This window comes from Ischnura elegans, chromosome 13 (assembly GCF_921293095.1).
Source record: "Ischnura elegans chromosome 13, ioIscEleg1.1, whole genome shotgun sequence".
Taxonomy (NCBI): Eukaryota; Metazoa; Arthropoda; class Insecta; order Odonata; family Coenagrionidae; genus Ischnura; species Ischnura elegans.
In genome coordinates, this window is record NC_060258.1 from 14,100,215 (window position 1) to 14,119,767 (window position 19,553).

General features: G+C 37.9%; 1 protein-coding gene across 1 annotated transcript in view; it reads left to right on the forward strand.

Annotated features, from left to right (window-relative positions):
* LOC124170032 overlaps positions 1–19,553 on the forward strand; it is a 105,051-nt gene that overhangs the window by 47,396 nt on the left and 38,102 nt on the right. The window contains exons 6-8 of the mRNA XM_046548717.1: positions 3,796–3,883; positions 6,311–6,629; positions 17,732–18,056. Coding sequence (XP_046404673.1) covers positions 3,796–3,883; positions 6,311–6,629; positions 17,732–18,056 — 732 coding nt within the window. The remainder of the gene's footprint in view (positions 1–3,795; positions 3,884–6,310; positions 6,630–17,731; positions 18,057–19,553) is intronic.

A 19,553-nucleotide genomic window follows, 5' to 3' on the forward strand; every position in this document is an offset into this window, starting at 1 on the left:
AAAGGACAAAAATAAGAGAATAATGTGATTGATGACCTATAGAACAGAGTTAAATACTTTATCTATATTCTAATGGGATATGTTTCAACGTAAGTGCTTGAATAAGGCTTACCATAGGGTTTTATCGAATCACCAGTTTTTCTCGGATGACCATATATATTTAGGATGTATCACTTATATCACTTCGTAAACAACCCTATAAATGTACCTATTAGTCTGCCCACTGAAGGATTACATATATAGGTAGGTGGCTTTTCACGAGAATGAATACTTATTACAATTAAACCACGGGTAAAAATATGGAATGCATGAGAAATATGATGCTTTTGGCAAGGTTAACTCAATATTTATTACTGTGATATCCTTAACTTTCGCTGCATGTCAACGCAAAGCCTTCAATTTCGACTTATTTTTGCAGCGGGTCTCGGTTCAAATACAGGAACTAGAGTAAATACAGCGTTAATTTTACTCGAAACGTATTTTTTTGATCTATCAAATACTTTTTATTGCCTTTTAACGATAATTTGAATCTCAAAATCCAGCCGATCGGGGAAAACCTCATAAGTCCCTCCCTCATAAACCTCATAAGAGTAGATATTTTTCACGAACTAATTAAAAAATGGTAGAATTTGGCACATTTTTCCGTAAATGGTTTGTCATTTTGTGCTTAGAAAAGCTGCTACAAAGCTCGCCCATGATTTTTACTTCGATCTTTTGCAATCAAGGCTCTACCGCTCCACTCTCTTAGCAATATGAATGGTGTACCGTGCGATGACGTAAGAAGTAGTTCCAAGTCACGTGACTTCAAGCGATATTCGAGAAATTTTAATTACCATTGATGACGTGTATGGAATACTAGGACAGTTTTGGCTTATTTTTTGGACTCATGAGAAAAGTTTTTAGTCAATGAGACAATAGCATGATGAAAAAATTTCATGCCTGTTCCCCATCGTTTTAAGAGGATGTTTTAAAAATCTCACTGGCTTCTCTGGACAGGTCGTGGTCCAAATGCAAATTAAGTAAAAATAAAACTGATAAAAATTAAGCCTGACTTCACCAAACCCACACTGACAACACTTATTTTGCTAAACATATATTACTTTGAAGTCAATGCACATTGGAAAGTATAAAATCACTTTTATGAGGCGAAGTTCGGAACAGACGCCGCGCTGTTGCGTACCGACTGCCGATTGTGCAGTGAAATTAATAATCTTACGTAAAACACTACTTACCCACTCATTTATAATAAGCCGATGGATTTGAATGATTGTACGGAGTAACAAAATATCCTGAGAATATCCCTTTATCCGTGACTCTAATTTTTTATGCCTATAGCATAAGTCCTAAATTGTAACCTGGTATTCTGTTTTCAGAAAAAAATTGCCAGATCAACCACTGAGGTTTACTGCAAGGAAATCTAGCTTCGATTGAACGCTACGTCTCCGTCAATTTTAGCCTTAAATGTTATACTTTGTAAATAATTGGTTTCATTTTGTCAGATGATGGATGCGAGATAATAATATATTGGGACCGTGATTAATTCTCTGTAAGCAATCATTTCAAAAAAGCGATAAGTTAGGGAACAATACACGCGGGAATGAATAGCATTGTCTATGTTGAACTTAATTTGAGACCAGGAATAAAGAATGATAAATGTATGCAAATGATTAATGTGGGAATGATGGGTAAAGGTTCCCCTTTTGATGAATATTAAATGGAGAGAAATGCCATGGCAGCTTAGTAATTCTCCCTATTCCTCAATGCTCAGTGAATGTGAATTGCTGGATTTCAAGTGTATTTTCCGAATATCCACTCGCTGGACGTTCATGGTGTCCCTGCTTTTTTATATCTGGAGAATAATCTATGAAGATCAAGGTTGTGCTGTGGCTAGTTTATTTGTTTCCCACCCAATGGGACTGGGTTCACACTTGGCGGTGACATTGATATTTCAGAGACTGCCTGATCCCTGTATCTCAAGTAGAGGACACACTAAATCCAACAGACCATCGGTAAGATTGAACTCTAAGCCTTGTCTCCTTAGTGCCTTACGTTAGCAGGAGGCTAAAGTGTGTGTCAAGTTTCTCTTCATCCTTCCCTTCTTGCCCATACTTCATGGCACAATAGGAGGGATTACTCCAAATTAAAAATTGGTTGTCGATATTTAAAACCAAAAAGATATGAATGAAAAATACACAGGCCAATTTTCAGACCTCAAATTCGATTTTAACCAGAGATAAGTAGCTTTGAAAGTCCGCTAGGAGCGTCAGCCACGCCCACGATTTGAAACAAATTTCAATTAGCTGACGTCGCGTGACGTGTTAACCTCATGAATGTCGCGTGAGTAATGCTCAAAGAAGCTGTAAACAAACTGCGTTAGAGGAAAAAGTTTATCGTCATGGAGAAACAATGTTTATTTTGTTCTTGCTAGTTCCAGAAATGTACTGGAATTATAAATAGAGAGACTGGTCAATTTTTTGTCTCAAAAAGAATAATTTCACTGAAGCGAAAGTTTTACGAGATGAAATGTTGACGATTTTGATTTGAACAGTATTCACGGCCAATATCCTTGATACTTTAAATTGTGAACATACCTACGTGAAATCTTTTTCTTAATAGCTTTTTTAGCTCAGCTTTTGTAGATGTAAATCATAAAATAAAAGAACGAATGATCGCAATCTATATATTTCCCCCACTAGCTGTTTATGGACCTCTGAAGGGAGGTAATTCGGGGCTCTCTCCTTTTTTTTGAGTAATAATGTTCAAAATTCGTTTGCTCAGCAAAGGCCACCCATGTTCCTGATTAATTTTTAAGTCAGTTTCGTACCATAAAAAGATAAGTGTCATCAAAGGCAAGGAGTAACTCATTTGCTTGTTCTTTCACAACAAAATATCCGAAGTTCACTTACATTTTCGTCAGATATACTCGCATAGTCACTTTGAAAAGTTATAGAACAAAGATTTAGCACCACTTCAGCTTCTCAAGGAAATTCAATATACCTTACCCCTTTCGTAGTTTTCGATTTCGCTTCGCATATATCCCAGTGAATATATATGCATTCAAAGTGGAAAATTATTTTAAAACTGTAAATGTATCACTCTGCTCCTATTTATGTAGGATAAAATGATTATTTCGTGTGCATTTACTACTTTTTTGCACCGGTTTTCACCCTTAGTTTCTATAATGCTTATCATTGAATGTAATATATGTGACTGCGGTTGCCACCCTTTGGTGCTGCGGAGGTGAAAATTGAAAGATCGACACTGTTTATCGTAACTTTTCAGCTCGTTCTCTCGTTTTTTGCATATTTATAGATTTTCCCACCGTAACCTCACTGCCATTGCTTTATATTATTTTTTTCTGCTAATGCGGCTTTTTAAAATTAGAAATTGGGCAAGTGTTTAGGCTTCCTTTACACGCATTGCTAAACTTTGGGGACTTTCTAAAGTGATTCACCCAGTGGTAGAATGATTGATTGGTTGATTGATTTTTTTCATGGAAAATTTCACCCTTGGCTTGCATTTTCACCCGTATACGTAAATGCATACACAAGCATTTGCCGCATACAGTGTTTCTTAAAATCCTTTCCAGATTCTTTGGGATCCTTCAAATAACCATTGTGTGATACAATTAGTGCTGCAATGTGGTTTTCATTGAAATTTAAAAAACCAATTTCATTGTTAACTTCAATTCAGAAACTTAATGAAAGTTCTTGAAATCGACTAAATTTCAATGTAGTCTGCCTGCTTCATTTACCATCAGTGCTTTGAGTTCCAACTGTGTTCTTGTCCCTTCAGTGGCTGCATTTGGCACTGTGTGAGATGCAGTTGGAACAGAGGGAACGGGCGGCTACAGTCAGCAGTCTACTAAGAACACGCAATGGAGGTAAATAAATGCAAGATATAACTCATTCCACATTCTTTACAGCTCGTCATTCTGATCTGACCAATTAAAACTCTGGCCGTGCTCAAAAGCGGCAATAATCAAGTTCATTTGGTAACGAGGTTACATGAAGACCTAGGGCAACAATTCCATGTGACAATTTTCTGACTACCACAAACTCGAGAGGCATCTAACGGTCTTTGCCTAATCAATCACTTACTTAGTATGGGTACTTTTGGAAATTAGATGCTCATTTTTTTTAACGCACTAAACAATTATCACTCTGCAATTTCCCAATCAAATAGCAGCCATTAGAGAGAAATATATCGACTTCTCTTTCTATTATTTATAATTAACATTCCTGTCTTATGCCAACCTTTCATTCTCAATTTTTTATAAATACCTTTGATTTCCAGCCGAAATATTTGACATTTGCCTCATTTCATGTCTTAATGTAAACAATTCTCTTATTTCATGCAGTGTTTTGAAATTCGTTGTCACTGAATGGAGGAAAAAAAGTAGGGGTTTTCTCCCCAAAAGTGGCTTAATAACCACCACCTTTCCTACATGTGCTGAACTGTGGACTAGTGAATTAAACACCTTGTTCGGTGAAAACCTGACCAGAAGTTCGCTCTGAGCAAATGGCTCGGTGGTGTGACTTGCTAACAAATCAGACCGCACAAAGCGGGGGCTGCTTATCTCCTTGCCTTACCCCTATTTTTGATGCTAAAGGTGCAATACAGAAGATGCCAAAATTCCACAGAACAGTACAAGTAATATACACTTATAAAAAAAGGTCAATTTTGCGAGTGGCTTAAAAGAGAAGAACTACGTCTCTATGAAATGACTGGCAGATAGGAATAGAGAGCTGCGTAATAAGCAATCTCATAACTGTTGACTTCTGATGATGGTGATATTTGCCCATACGCTAGCAAGTACATAATCCCAGACATAACAAAAATGCTGCAAAGCGTTTCATCCCGTTTCTTAAAAGCCTTTCATAAACAGCGAAAAGCACACTGAGAAAGTGCATAAGTCCGCCGAAAATCGTTTTTTTCTCGACACAGAATAAGTCTTTCCCCGGTATCTACAACGTTTCTATGCAGTCTCAAAAATGTTTTCTTCAGTGCAAAAAGTGGTTTTTCATGCCCCAAAAATACCATTTTATAACGTTTTTATTTGCGTTCTAACTACACATAAAACAAAAAAAATCCTAGAGAAGGAAGAAGTACGTTAAATTCAAAACACAGCTATAGACCTCACGTGTATGTGAGAACGGAGATATCCGCAGGATGCGAGGAAATACTTTTTTCCTGATATCACCGCGTAGGTTTGTTGTGGCGAAAACGACAGATTGGCCGGCACTTATTCCAGCCTCTTCAGGTCGAAGAATAAATAATACCGCGCTAAATATTCGGCCTGGAGATGCTAGAGGCAGGCGAATCTGTCGTGTTCGTCTCAACAAACCGACGTTATAATAACCGTAAGTTTTACATTTTGTGAACATGCTTTAACCGGGTCCACGATACGCTTTTATTTCTGTTTCGATGGAACTCTTTCCGATTGTTACACTTGTATCGCAAATTTATTTCATAAAATGGTGGGATTTGAATCAAAGCGCAGGGCATAAAAGGCACAAAGCAAACACAGCACGTACGATCTCAAGGCGAATGAACCGAAAATGGACGCTCATAGCTCCTCGTGGCTGGAAGTGCAAAACGCGATGCGTCATTGTTTGGGTTAGAGCTAGCCAGCCCTAACCACGCATTCAAAAACGCAACAAAAACACCATAATAAAACGCTTTTTAAGGAAACAGGATATTCTTTTAAGAAGAAAAATTCCTGAAAATCGTGGTTAATTATTTTTGCACAAAATACAGCTATTTTTTCCCAAAAAAACATTTCACTGGTTTTTTCATGTTAGGAGTTTATAATGCTCATATTATGCACTATAATAAAGTAATAATGCCTAGTAGGCACGCATAAAATTCACATGGAAGGTGCATTAATGATGCACATTTAATATTCATTTAAGATACGAATAGAATGTGCTTTTAACGTGAATTTCCAATTAATGTTTCATGCTTTTATTATGGAACATAACATGGGAATTTTAGGTTCATTTTTGGTGCTGATGTATTGATGTTACTTAAGCGATTATATAAATTTCATTTCATTTGTATCACGCATGTAGTCATAAAATGATCATTATAATTTAAAAATTTTATCCCTTTACATTAATTGTATACTTGTGTAGATGCGTGATTTTGTAAAAAAAATTATTCTGGTTAATATGAATAAGTATTTGAAATAAAATATAATGGGCAAATGAATCCCGTAACAATTTTCATGAGTCACGACCCTGTATCCAGACCAAACTATAAATTGAATTATCATGATACAAAACTAATTTTTCGTTTCCCTTCCTAGATGATTCTGCAGATGTGGATATGGAATCCATCATAATGGTAGCTCTGAAAACAACTACAAGCATACTCGGGCTTGGAACCGAACCAAGTGTAATGGATCCAGATGATGACGACGAGACGTGTTCAATATTTCACATTGAATACTTGGATGAGGAGAAGTTTACAGATACGGGTGACTTAGAAATCGTTTCGAAAATAAACAAACTTGTTTCCCTTAATCGCTCATTGCTCCGTCTGAGGTTGTCGCTGGACAAGTTCATTAAAGACTACACTCAGGCGAGCGAGAGTGAAGAAGGTGCTGAACGTGCCACACAATTTCAGTAAGTATCCACTCATTAGTAGGTTTTGTTTCGTGTACAGGTGTACACTGATTTAGTTACTATTTCATACTTTCCAATGCTTGTTTTAAGTTTTCGGTTTTTGCATCTCTCCTCCCTCAGAATCCGCCCTTACCTCCACAACCTTGAATTAGCCAGAATTTGGAGCCTAAATGTTTGTAGAGCTCCCGGGTTGAATATATCCTGCAAACCTCCTCCCCCAACACCCCTTCACTCCCTCCTTAACCGTCGTTCAAAATATCCCGTGTTCCTGCATCCCACATGCTCAACCAGTCCTATGTACGTTGAAAAAGAAGACGATGTCTTCAAAATCTCCGGAAGCGTTTTTTCCACCGTGAGGACGCCTGTCATGTGTTTAATTTTAACATTTTCCCTACTAAAGATGTAAATATACCTGTGGATGGTTCTTGACCCGGTTGACGGAAGCAGCAAATTTTCGTCGGAGATTTTTCCTACGCAGGTGAACGAATGCCGAATACATACGTATCCTAGCTCTCCCCCTTTTATGACGGCCGCGGGTGTGCAATGTCTTTGTTTCCGGACCAAACACAGCGGGGCTTAGGCTTAACCCTCGAAATCCCGGAGCAGGTACTCGGACCCCTCGTCTTATATTACCCCTCTAAGCGGTAAGGGATCGCGGTCATGCATTTTTTATCCAGTAATTTGCGAAATAAATATTTAAAAACAACAAAACACAAGGTTGAAATCCTTTCCCAATCGCCAATTGTCGTGAAGTTGCCCCAGTAGACTTCTTTTAGTTACCTCGGATTAAGGCACCCCTGCAATAAACCTAATTTTTATCCATACATATCACCATTCGCGACGAGGACCTTGCGAGAGTTCCCCGAAGAAGCCCTCCAGGACATGAAACGGTAATGGTACATTCATTGGAAAAATATATAAAACACAAGGGCATTATTTTGAAGAATCTAAATTGATTTTGCAAGCAAAAAATATAATTTCTAAAAAAAATTGCATTACTTTCGGATAGCACCCTGTTGGCAGGAATGCTATGGGGAGAAAGCTTGAAGATTAAACCCTGGGTTCATACCCGGTCAAATGCTACTTTCAAATCTAGGAAGATGACATACAAGATCAGCTTTTTGTTGAACCAAAAAGTGGTGGATCCTGTTCATAAAATCATTTGATGAACTGAAAAAGTGAGGTATATAGATATCATGGGGAAGTTTGCTATGGATTGACTGAGTGGACTTGATTTTTCGTTGTTAATGACACCTTTATATTTTATGATTCCCGAAATTTTATTTTTTATTGTGTAGGAAAGCGTATAATTAGTTAACGAAGTTACAGCTGTGCTCTCATGTATTATGATGGAATAATCTCAATTTTCCGCCTAAAATGTGGAAAAAAGCAGAGGAAGGTAAATTGGTGAATTAAAATATGATTGGAGCAATGGTGAGCAAGTGAATCTATCGTTACTGAATCGTGCGGAAAGTGCTGTTGTGTCACCTATTATTATTTAGCCCGTATCAGCTGATTCTAATATGCTCACTTAAAGTTGTGATAGACCGTCAACTATGCCGATGAATAATGTCTTAATTTTGTGAATAACTATCTTGCTCATTGAGGCAACAGTTTTCATTGAAGTCCACTTGATAAATATTGCATTATACTTTTGTGGATAATGTAGGTGTGGGTAAAATTTATTTACATTTGGAGTAATCCCTTGACGGGGTTTTTTCCCCACTTTGCGAGGCTTCTTCTTGACCTCCGAGGAGTGGTAATTGTATCTTCCTAAATTAGCTTAGAGGTAGCCTCATTGGCCTTTTCCCTTAAACACAAAGCTGGTGCAAATGAAATAGCTTCAGCGGAATGGAATAATCCGAAGCCTTCCGTGATCACACCAAAAACTAACGTATTATACTTCTGTGGAGAACGTAGGTGTGGGGAAATCTTATTTATATTTAGATTAATCACTTTTCGGGGTCGCTTTTTCTTCACTTGGCGAGGAATCCTTCTTGAACACCGAGCCTCTCTCATCTCTTTACCCTTCAGCCCCTTCATTTATCCCTCCTTCGTCCCCTTTCTCCGTCGCCAGAGGTCTTAAGGACTGCTCACATCAACCTCAAAGTATGCCCTTCTCAAACCACTGCTCAACGCTCAATCCCCTAGCCTGTCCTTTCTTTCCTTTTTCTCAAAACCAACACCCAGTTAAGGGTGTCAACTGCATCCTAAATCCAGATACACCCGAATTTACTCCAACGTTAATAACTGTAGGCTCAAATGCTTCCTCTCCAAATCCGTTTTGACCACTTTATGTAGCTCTTGACAACTGTTGACCTGCAGTCTTAAGCATTATTTGCGTTCTTTCAGAATGATTCATCTTAACGTCCAAGATCTCCATGCTCACCCTAGCGAGCTTAGATTCCTGCTAAAAAATAACGACATACATGTGATTTCTCTGGCTGAAACCTTTAATGCTCACTATTGCTTTTGAGATGCCAGGATAAAGCCTTTATCGCAATGATCGTGTTACTAAAGGCGGTATAGGTGTAGGTGTGTACGTAAGAAATTGTGTGAAATGTATACTATCTTAGAAGGTAAAATTAATATATCTAAAATTCTTATTGATTCAGCCTATAGACCACCAAAATCTAGGCATTTATCAGATTTGGATGATGTATTATCAAATTACACGCCCGTACTCGAACATATTATACTGACAGGTGACTTCATTCTAATTTTAATGCAAACTCCCGCGATAAAAATTACGTTCAAGGAATGCTCTATAGCTACATTTTTAAAATACCACCACTAAATGCAAATAATACCACGAAAACTTCTTAAACTTGAATTGATTTGGCCGTGACTGCAAACAAAGAAAAAATTCTCACAGCGGTTACTTTCCTGTCCCTGGTATTTCTTCTGATGATCTAATATTTCTTGGTTACTCAATTAAACAGCCGGGAGCAAAGCTGACTATAATTCCTTATCGCAACTTTAAAGAGATAAATAACGATGATTTACTTTGTGAAGCATGTACACTTCCATTGTCCTCTATTAAATTTATTGAAAAAGTTGAAGGCAAAGATGTAATCTTAAATAATCTTCTAACGTACCTTTTGGATAAATTTTGCCCCGGAGAAATTGATTCGTATCTCCAAACAGAATGCACCTTGGTTGAATGCGGAAATTAAACAATCAATTTCATAATATAATTCACAGAGTCCGGCGATATCTGGTGGAAATGTTTTATATGCATGAGAATAAACTAAAGTGGTAAACTTCCACACAATTTTATTTACATAAGTACCGACCCGGTTTCGACACATAGTGGAAGCCTGTGACTCATATGCAAGTATACTCTGCGTTTAATAGCATCAAGTATATAGCTCAAGTCTCGGATGATATTCCCCTTGATTTCATTATTTCATTAATTCCACCATACCTCACCAACATTTTCAACTCGTCACTATCACAAGATCATTTTCCCATTCAATGGAAATCTGCACTAGTTAAATCTATACCAAAAAAGGGAGACACTCCCCCTATGAAAAAATTGTATAAACCTGTTTCAAAATTTTATACAATCTTATACATTGCCATGGCAATTGTATAAATTGTATAAAATTTTGAAACAGGTTTATACAATTTTTTCATAGGGGTCTAGATCAATGAAGTTTTCGCACAATATCTTTTCTTTCAATCATTTCTAAGGCTTCAGAAAAACTTGTTAATGAACAAATCAATACCTTTCTCAAGCAATATAAAATACTCAATGATTATCAATTTGGTTTTCGGCACGGACATAGTACCCACCACTGCCACCATGTCGGTTCACTTTTATTATCACTTGATGTTTGCTCGTCAGGACTATATTGCAAGTATCACATCTATGCAGACGTTTTACAGATATGTTTGCATTCCACAGTCAATAATTTAAGCAATAGCTCGATGTATATCAACGGTGACTTAGTATTCCTCCAAGAATGGTGCAATAATATCTTCGTATGCATAAATCCCTAGCAATACTATTTAGTAACTCAAGAATTATAGCGAGAAAGCTGAGGGATGAACTGCAAAATTTACGTATCGCCGATTCCCCGATTTCATTTTGCGATTAAGTCAGAAACTTAGAATTAATTAATGGTCAAAATTTCTCTTGGGCATCGCATGTAAATAAAATCACTAAATCTGTTCATCAATCACTTTATCCCCTATTAAAATATAAATATGTCATCCCTACATTTCTTCAGGCGCAAACAATATCTACATTAATATTACCATCATTTGACTATTCTGACATTGCCTACCAGGATCTTTCTCAAGAACTTAGTCTTAAGCTTCAACGTTCCATGAACAGATTCATATTTAAGTAACAATTATCGGACCATGTAAACGATTATATCAACAAACTGTCATGGCTGAGACTCGATTCTCGACGCCGGCTGCATAATCTTTGTATCCTACATCAAATTCTAAACACAAACACACCGCCTTACGTATCATGCGAGTTCAGGAGTCTTGATACTGTCCAATTGAAAAACACGAGAGGGAATCACAATCTTGTTATACATGATCACCGCACTGTCATTTACAGCAAATCATTTACCGTTACTGCATGTAGGGAATGGAATAATTTTAACCTTTTAACTAGAAACTCATCATCATTGGTATCTTGTAAGAGGAGGCTACACAGAGCACTTTCCACTTCACGCAGGTTTTAAACGCCCCCTTCTTGTGTGGGCGTTTTCCTGCAGTGGGTTTTTTCGCTGAAGGATATTTCACCCTTATCCTCATGTTTTCTCCCACAAACAGAAATCTTTTTTACGCAAAATTTTCACATATACTTTTTTATCTTTTTTAACATTTCACAAATAGTGTTTTAATATCTTTTTTGTTGTTAACGTTTATTTACCTTTTTTAAATACGTTTTCATTTATGCTATCGAGGGGTTAGGTGGAAAAGGGGACTTCTTAGTCTCAACCTCGCCCGAATAAAGACATGACATTATTATTATTAAAAACGAGGTCAAAGGGCTCCAAACTTCAATAGTGCCATAAAACCGCCCTTGTCGGCTGTGCTTTCAATAGGCACGGGGGTTGGGGATTTGTGGCACACAGCTGACGACTCTTGCCTAGAGAGTTTGTTTTTCAACAAAAGTAGCACATTTCCCTTCGTTTAGTTGACTATATAAGTCCATTTTCCTTAGTATAACATGGAATTCACACAAAGAAGGAAATTTTTCAGTTTACCACTTGCTGTGCAATAACAGACACAATTCATTGCCTTCTACGGTGCTGATTCATAGCATCGTTTTCCTAACTGAATTTGTCATTTTCTTTGTAATTTCCTCATCATGGTGGCGATTTATATTGCAGCAATCAATGCTAACCTTATTATGAGGTTCGCCATTATATTGAAGGCAATTTCTAGTGGCCCTCCATTTAAATTTAAATAATTTAAAAGATACTGCAGAGAGACAGCAAAACAATATGTATTATATGCCACCGACGGTACGTAATATTCTCATTCACGGAGCTGTTATTGCTAAAGAGTCCATTCTTCCTTTGGGATAACTGTCGGAAGAAGCGATTGAGACACGCCGTAAAGACTTGAGAAAATTTCAACAACGATTCACTAGAAAATATCAAGAGTGGCCACAAATGAGGATTGTTTCGGGGACTACTTTTAACGCCAAATTCGGTAACTACACACTATACGCCATTTGAAAAGGTCTTTCAGTATACCTCTTGCTGTGCCCCGCGATTCGACAATAAGAGAAATTCTCAGCGTTGTTCATTAATTTTACTATTTGTTCATTAATTTTAATCCGGCGACTATTTTCTACTACTCTTATAACGATTATCCAGGTATGAAAATGAATTTGGCCATATTGCGTCCACACGCTTGCCGCGTCGCCGTGCTCTCCGCTGCCGCCACCCAGAAGCCAAGTCGACGGCACGCTACAAACAACGATATAAAATCGGGGTTGCTTATTGCTGCAAGAATCTACTTTAGATTCGCAATTTAGAATCTTCGTTAAACGACATGGTATAAGTTGCATGGCGGAAGAGTCTACTTTTCTCTACGTTTATATAGAAAATGCCGAAAAAAGGGGTTGCCATTTTGTTATATATCTATGATTAATAGTTGAAAAAATATTTTAAAGCCCTGCAAATAGTATGTAAAGAAGTTCCTATTGTGATGGCTAACCAGCTGTGTCAATAAAGCGATTCATGAAACTACCGCACGAGGATAAATTTGGCAATTTTCAGAAAAAATCGAGGGTGGTTATTTTTTGCTAAATTTATTCACCTCTCGCCTCAAACATATTGTTCACCTGAAAGCACAGTAGAGACATAATCTGGAAAGTATTGCACAATTCACATGAAAGTATATATGCAAAATTTCAACATCTTAGCTCAAAAAAAATCGTTTTGAGGTTTTGGCCAGCTTTTTACGATTCTATCTCACTATGCGGCGCTACGGAAACTTTGAGAATTACTCCATCCCATGTAATTTAACCTTGGATTACGCCCGTATAAAATACCGTACTGCATAATGGTCGGAATACGCAATGTTATTGCGCTTTCTCCCGCTATGTTGGCGAATAGCACGGTGTAATTCCAACCAGACTAGCAGCTCAGGGGCGGTCTGGCCAGTTAGGCCGGTGGGAAGGTCTGCAATCGACCGACTGCTCGTGAAGCATTCGAGACGCGGACGTCGTCGCTTCGGGCAGTCGTTGAGTTGATCGTGAGCTGATCGGAGCGATGGCTACAAAATTTACTGCTATAGACGACGAGTGCCTGATAGACGTAAGGAAGTATTCACCTCTTTACAGCCACCAAGATAATATTTTAAATATGACGCAATGACGTAATATATATGGAACGTGATTGCAAGGACATAGGGCAAAAGCGAAAAAATATTTTTTCTTTTATATTTATGAATAAGTTAGTATCATTGGCACACTTATAATTTACTTTCTTAGTTCACATAGAAGGGACAAGTCAATGCTCATGAGTCGAAATACACGTTCCTGCTGACAATTTGAAGCCCCTTCTTCATTGAAAAATTTCATTAAAATGTCTCTCAGTTCATAACCTTCTGATCCAGCGAAGCTCCTAGTTCTTTCCGAAGTAGTGATAACATAAGCGACTCTTTTTGTGGAGCTGCCTCACCGCTCACAGCCCACTCCAGAGAGTCGCTCGCACAGTGCGACTCAGCAAAGCGTTTCTGGGTTGAGGGGAGGGGGAAGAGGGGAGTCGAAGAAAGGGGAAAAGGGGAAGGTGGTGAAGGGGATATTTCTGAACGAAATTTTAAAGTGCAACATTTCCAAGATCACAATTTGAAAAATTGATTTCAAATCAATCACGTATTGCATAGTCAAAATGTTTTAGAGGTGATATAAGTGAGGAACCATTTCTGCCGATATCTTTCATGAAAGATGGGAAATGTATTCCATCCCCTGTGCTAAGAGATGACGACAATGTAAAAAATTCTGTTGTAACAAAATATTGTTTCCGAAACTACATGAATATGTTAACAATTCATAATTAATTTCCTCGATTAATCTCTGTTGTTTGAGTTAGGACACATTTTCATTTTTGTCACGTATTATTTTCATAAATTTGCCGTTGCCGAAGGTTTTACATGAGAACTTCCAACCCTTTTTCTTTCACGATGCACGGACATGTAGGAGGGAGAATTGCGATGAGTGTGATATGAGATTTTTTAGAGTAATACTCCGAAAATGAATCAGGAGAATCTTTCAGGCGGCGTGAAAAGTTCAGCAGTGGGCTACCCGCGAAAAGTGCCATGTGCTCCCTTTGACTCGCCAAACGTGCGATGAGCCTCAAACGGAAAATATTTGTGGAAGGAGTCGCGTGCGCATGGAGCCGACCATAGTTATGACATTCAATGTTAAAAAGTGTAGATAGCGTAGCGGACGACGCGTCTGGGGCGACTGCAGCGCATTCGGCGGAAGTTTGCCGTAAACTAGCACCCACCCCAACCGTTTCCCCTCCCCTTTCACTTCCCCTCCAGTCCCCATTCCACTTTTCATCTTGCTTTGCGTGTTGCATGATGTAAGGATACTATGCAGTATATCATTGAAATAAAATCACAAAATGTGCAAAGCAAATGCCAATTCATTTTATTGAAATTAACATAAAAATTTACTCAGCTGCCAAGTACAATGATTTGAATTAGTAAGTAAATGAACACTAAACACAGGATGGCGAAAGCCTGACTAATATCTCTCCCTGCCTCACTTGTGTACGCTAAGTTCTCGCACCCACACACACAGTGAACTATAATTCCTCAGTGCCATCACAGATTGCGGGATAGGAGCACCACAAATAAAATTCTTTCACCAGTGGCCACTTCACTGCACTGAATATGAGATTGTTGATTGTTGAAACACACAGATTCGTAAGCAAAATCAAGATCACTATACAAGCATTAATGAGCTTAATGTACGTGATTACTTTAGATGATCACATTTTCGAAAATATATCGTTGTCAACCACTTCACACACCACACGCAGGCTTAAAAACCTGATGTAGAGGGAATCAAACTAGAAAGAATCAACAACTATGTACAAACAACGCCTAAAAACGTACATCGCGAGGGCACTACATTTAATCGGTCCACAGTAAGTAGATGTTTTCATAACGATCAAAACTTTCGAAAAGAGGAGACAAAATTTCATTGGCCGATTGCAAAAATCCATGATTGGTCAATGGGTGAGACAGAGGAAGCACACATATTTCATATTTCCCATTTGTTATCAAAGACACCAACTAAGTGACATTATACAAGTTATAAAATAATTTTTAACGCAATAAATTTTATTAATCAAAATTATCTTACGAAACCATAGCATTAGTTCAGGTGTACACTCGCCAAGCCCTGGTGTCGCACGCTGTCAACAGTTCGCCCGGCCAGTGCCTCCACTGTCGAGCCGACTTCTACCGCTCATGACTCCAATACGCGGAGGGAGTCGTGTGCGGTTTGCGGAGGGGAGGCAGTCACGACTCACCCAATAAGACTCTCTCGCCTCACAGCTCTATCTGCTGACTCGCACATTTTATCTGACTCACTCGCACACTATTCGTGCACATTCACTATCCCGAAGGACCATGTTTGCTGGTGCTTTTACTTTAGCATCGAACTCATTTTGTGGCCACCGTTGCTTCCTAAACAACAATTTCTAATAAAATATGCAGAGAGCATGCTATTATTATCAATGTTTTGCATATTTAAGGGGTTATCGATATTGGTGGATTTAACACAAGAAAAACTTGACTTAGCATCCCGAATGCATTTTTCGTTACACTACGAGTTAGATTTAACATGTATTTGAATATAATCTTGGCTCTGTCCGCCCGAGATGTTACTTTGCTATATGACTTCATTATGTATTTGTATAATCTACACGCTTCATCTCCAATGATAGCATGGGGCAAAAGCTCATGACACAAGGGAAATCTGGCGGGAAAATTTTTCTAGATAGAAGTATTTGATTTATAGAATATTACCATGTCCCCTTATTTTACATGATCAGACCTGTCTGGCAACAAATTTATAACTAGCGTCAACCATGGCTAGCAACACAATAGAAAAGTATTCCTTGTAGTTAAAAAACAAAGATCCGCTGGGTCATTAGATAGAATTGGGCAGAATATTCTTACGTATTTTCCGTTCATGGGGCACACACAATTTGAAATGTTCCATCTCTCTGAAAAATCAAAATTAATCTTCTTCAAAGTCTTTTGATTTGGTGGGGGTAGTGAACAAAGGCACTAAACGGCTACACAACGCTTTTAGTGTTTCTTTAAGTATCACACCTATATAATTGCATGAAGTACGAAAAGCAAAGCTTAGTAACCGAAAGGTTTCTCATGTACCAAGATGCCCAGAAAAGATAATTCCTCCATGAGTTGACTAATTGGTATTTTTCTATTTCATCATAAAGGAGATATCAGAGAAATACTACGGAGAGAGATTCAGGAGATAATTCTGATTTTCGAGCATTTACACTAGGAAAAAGGCATTGATGTTGAGATATTAGGTCAAAGAACCTCTGACATTATTGATAGAGGTTCTTTGACTTAATACACCGTTATAAAGGTGGAAGAATATTATAGACAGTTACTTAAAATACATGGAAAAACCAAAGCTTGGGAGAGGCTCTGCTGCTTGTCAAAACGTCAAAATGGCTCTTGTATCTGCAGTCGTTATTTCTAGAATTGGTGAAACAGAATAGGAGGGAAGGAAAAATGGAGAGTTTTCCTTTGAGAAACTTGAGGGCAAATTTGAATTCGGATAAGATTTATTAACATAGTTCTTTTCAGAACATAGAGAAAAACTGCGGAGAGAGATTCAGGAGATAATTCTGAATTTCGAGCTCTCGCATCAAAAAGAAGGTATCGATATTGAGCTATTAGGTCATTGAACCTGTCATTATCGTTAGTGTAATTGTTAAGAAGAGAAATAATTTAGACGATTCAAGAGCGAAAAAATCCATACTTCGATAACTCACAGAAGTGTAAGATATTAAGGAGGAATTCAAAGACAGCAAAGTATTACTTCATGGCTAGCTCAAAATTATAATGAGAGATCAAGGGAGAAATTGGACATAATTAAACACATGACAATGGACAATGAAATTGACCATTTCGTGTAAATCATAGCTTTGAAAATTAAAAAAATATTTCCAATGTTAATTGCGAAGGCATAAGGTATCAGGAGAAAATCGTCTTCCATTTCTACTATGCTCCAAGTCAACCCTTCGACAATCAAACAGTTACTGAAATGAGTTTTGTGTTCGAAACATTGTTGTCAGCAAGGAAATAAAATAATTCACACAGAAAAATTGGGAAAACATCACAAGCCGAATATACATACTACTTCACTCATTCACACGGCCCCTTAAGCGCAGGCATACAAATAAACTCACAGGTAAGGAAAGAAAGGGATAGGAACATATACCAGTCAATATATGTCCCAAGTCAGAGGTTATTAATATAATGCTTCAGATGATACGCTAAAAGAGCATATTTCACCTGTGGATTTCTAAGGAATGGTTTATCAAACAAATACTACTTCTTTCCAGGGACGCCAATATCACCTTCGGGGATTACATCGGGATGTTCCAGAAAAAGACTGAAAACAGATTACGGCAGCTTGGCGAGGCGGAATTTAAGAGACTGATGTCCATTGAAGGTCTCTTGTTTAATGTAGAAAAAGACATGTTGAAGGACATGGGACAAGACCAAATCATCGAGAACATGAGCCGGGTGGCTCTAATCGTTCCGGGAGGTGAAGAGGTAAAGATCTCAGGAACGATGCCTTATAATACAGAAAACTTCGTATTGGAAAGAGCCATCCACGCTCACATGAGAAGTGAAACAAAAGATCTTCAAGCTAGAAAATTTGAGGTAAGTTTATGCGTACCTCATTCGCATTGTCTACATCTGCGTTTTCCTACATTTCATGGTAAATGATACCAATTCATTAGAATTATAAGAGGGAAAATTACCGAAGAATTTGCTTTTTGGATCCGTCATTAAGGCTACTTCACATTTGGATGTCTGATTATTATCAACCCATAGATACTCCATGCGCCGAAATATCGGCCTGAAATTTAATCGCACGTAAAAAATGTTCATAATCTTTTGAAATTGTTTAACTTTGACACAGGAGACTATATGAATGTTTATCACTTCTATTAAAGTGATATGTCTTCATTTTGTCGGTCTCGGTCCATTCCAACTTATGTAACACCGCCCATCCTCATAATCTTCCCCCTCTCTCTCTCCCTCAACCCAAAGTTTCGGCACTAGTGAAGTGAGAAAGTTTGAGCAAGATAGTGTGAATGGATTATAATAGTAAAAAGTGCCAGCGAGAACCTTATCCAATTCCTATGTGTTTGACAGCGAAGTGCCCATTTGTGTTATGAGAAGTCCCCTATTTTCCCTTCCCCTTTGTATTTTTCCGGACTTGGATTCATCGCTTTCATTTCGGCGATGCCAGAAAGTACATTCCCTTTTTATCCCATTTGTCTTTTCACAAAGACTCGTAACTCTGTTCACAGGCTTTTCTCTCGTCCATTGGGCGGAAACGAAATGGTAGGTAATTGATATTTTCAATATCATTTACAGTTTCAACGTCCTGGGAGTCATAGTGAACCCCCGCGCCAAATAACGTTACATTTTCTGTACATGACTTCCATACGCTAAAATTCTTATTTGCGGTTTCTTTAGTTAAAATATTTGTATTTTACGCTTAAATAATTTATGTTCACATTTTTACCTACAATTAGTAATATTTGGTCACAGTCAGTAAAATTTTAAATTTTAATACTGCACAATGACGATATCTGTTATACATGTGGCATAAAAAGGGGTAGGATTGTATCCGGCAGTAAAAACGACATATTCCTATGAGACGGCAAAGTATGGTAATGCGGGTTGCGTAACTGCCTATGGATACCGGATTCTGCCAAAGTTGCGAAAACGCAACATTTATTTTGTACCATAAGCAATTTTTTTGAAGGTCCATATTTTCACTGTACCTTATTTATCATGTTACTATCTAATTTGCTAATTAACGGAACTGTGTTTTCTCTGTTGAAAATGACTCTGCGTATGACATAGTCACTCAACAGATGAAAGCTTTTTCCTTCGTTCTCCGCAGTCATCAGCCACTAATCAATCATCACTGCCTCAATATTTTACTGAGTAAGCATGGCAAGTCGGTGTGGAAAAAAAACTCAACTAGATGGAAGATCCCGTTTAGTTAGTCTCATGATAGGTTCTGAGGAATCACTTGGCTCCTCTAAAAGTGCAAAGTCTCGTATTGAATGCTTTCTGCTGTGAGTTAGCGACATCATTTTACGGACAGTAATAGTGTCAAAGAATCAATTCATTTCACGA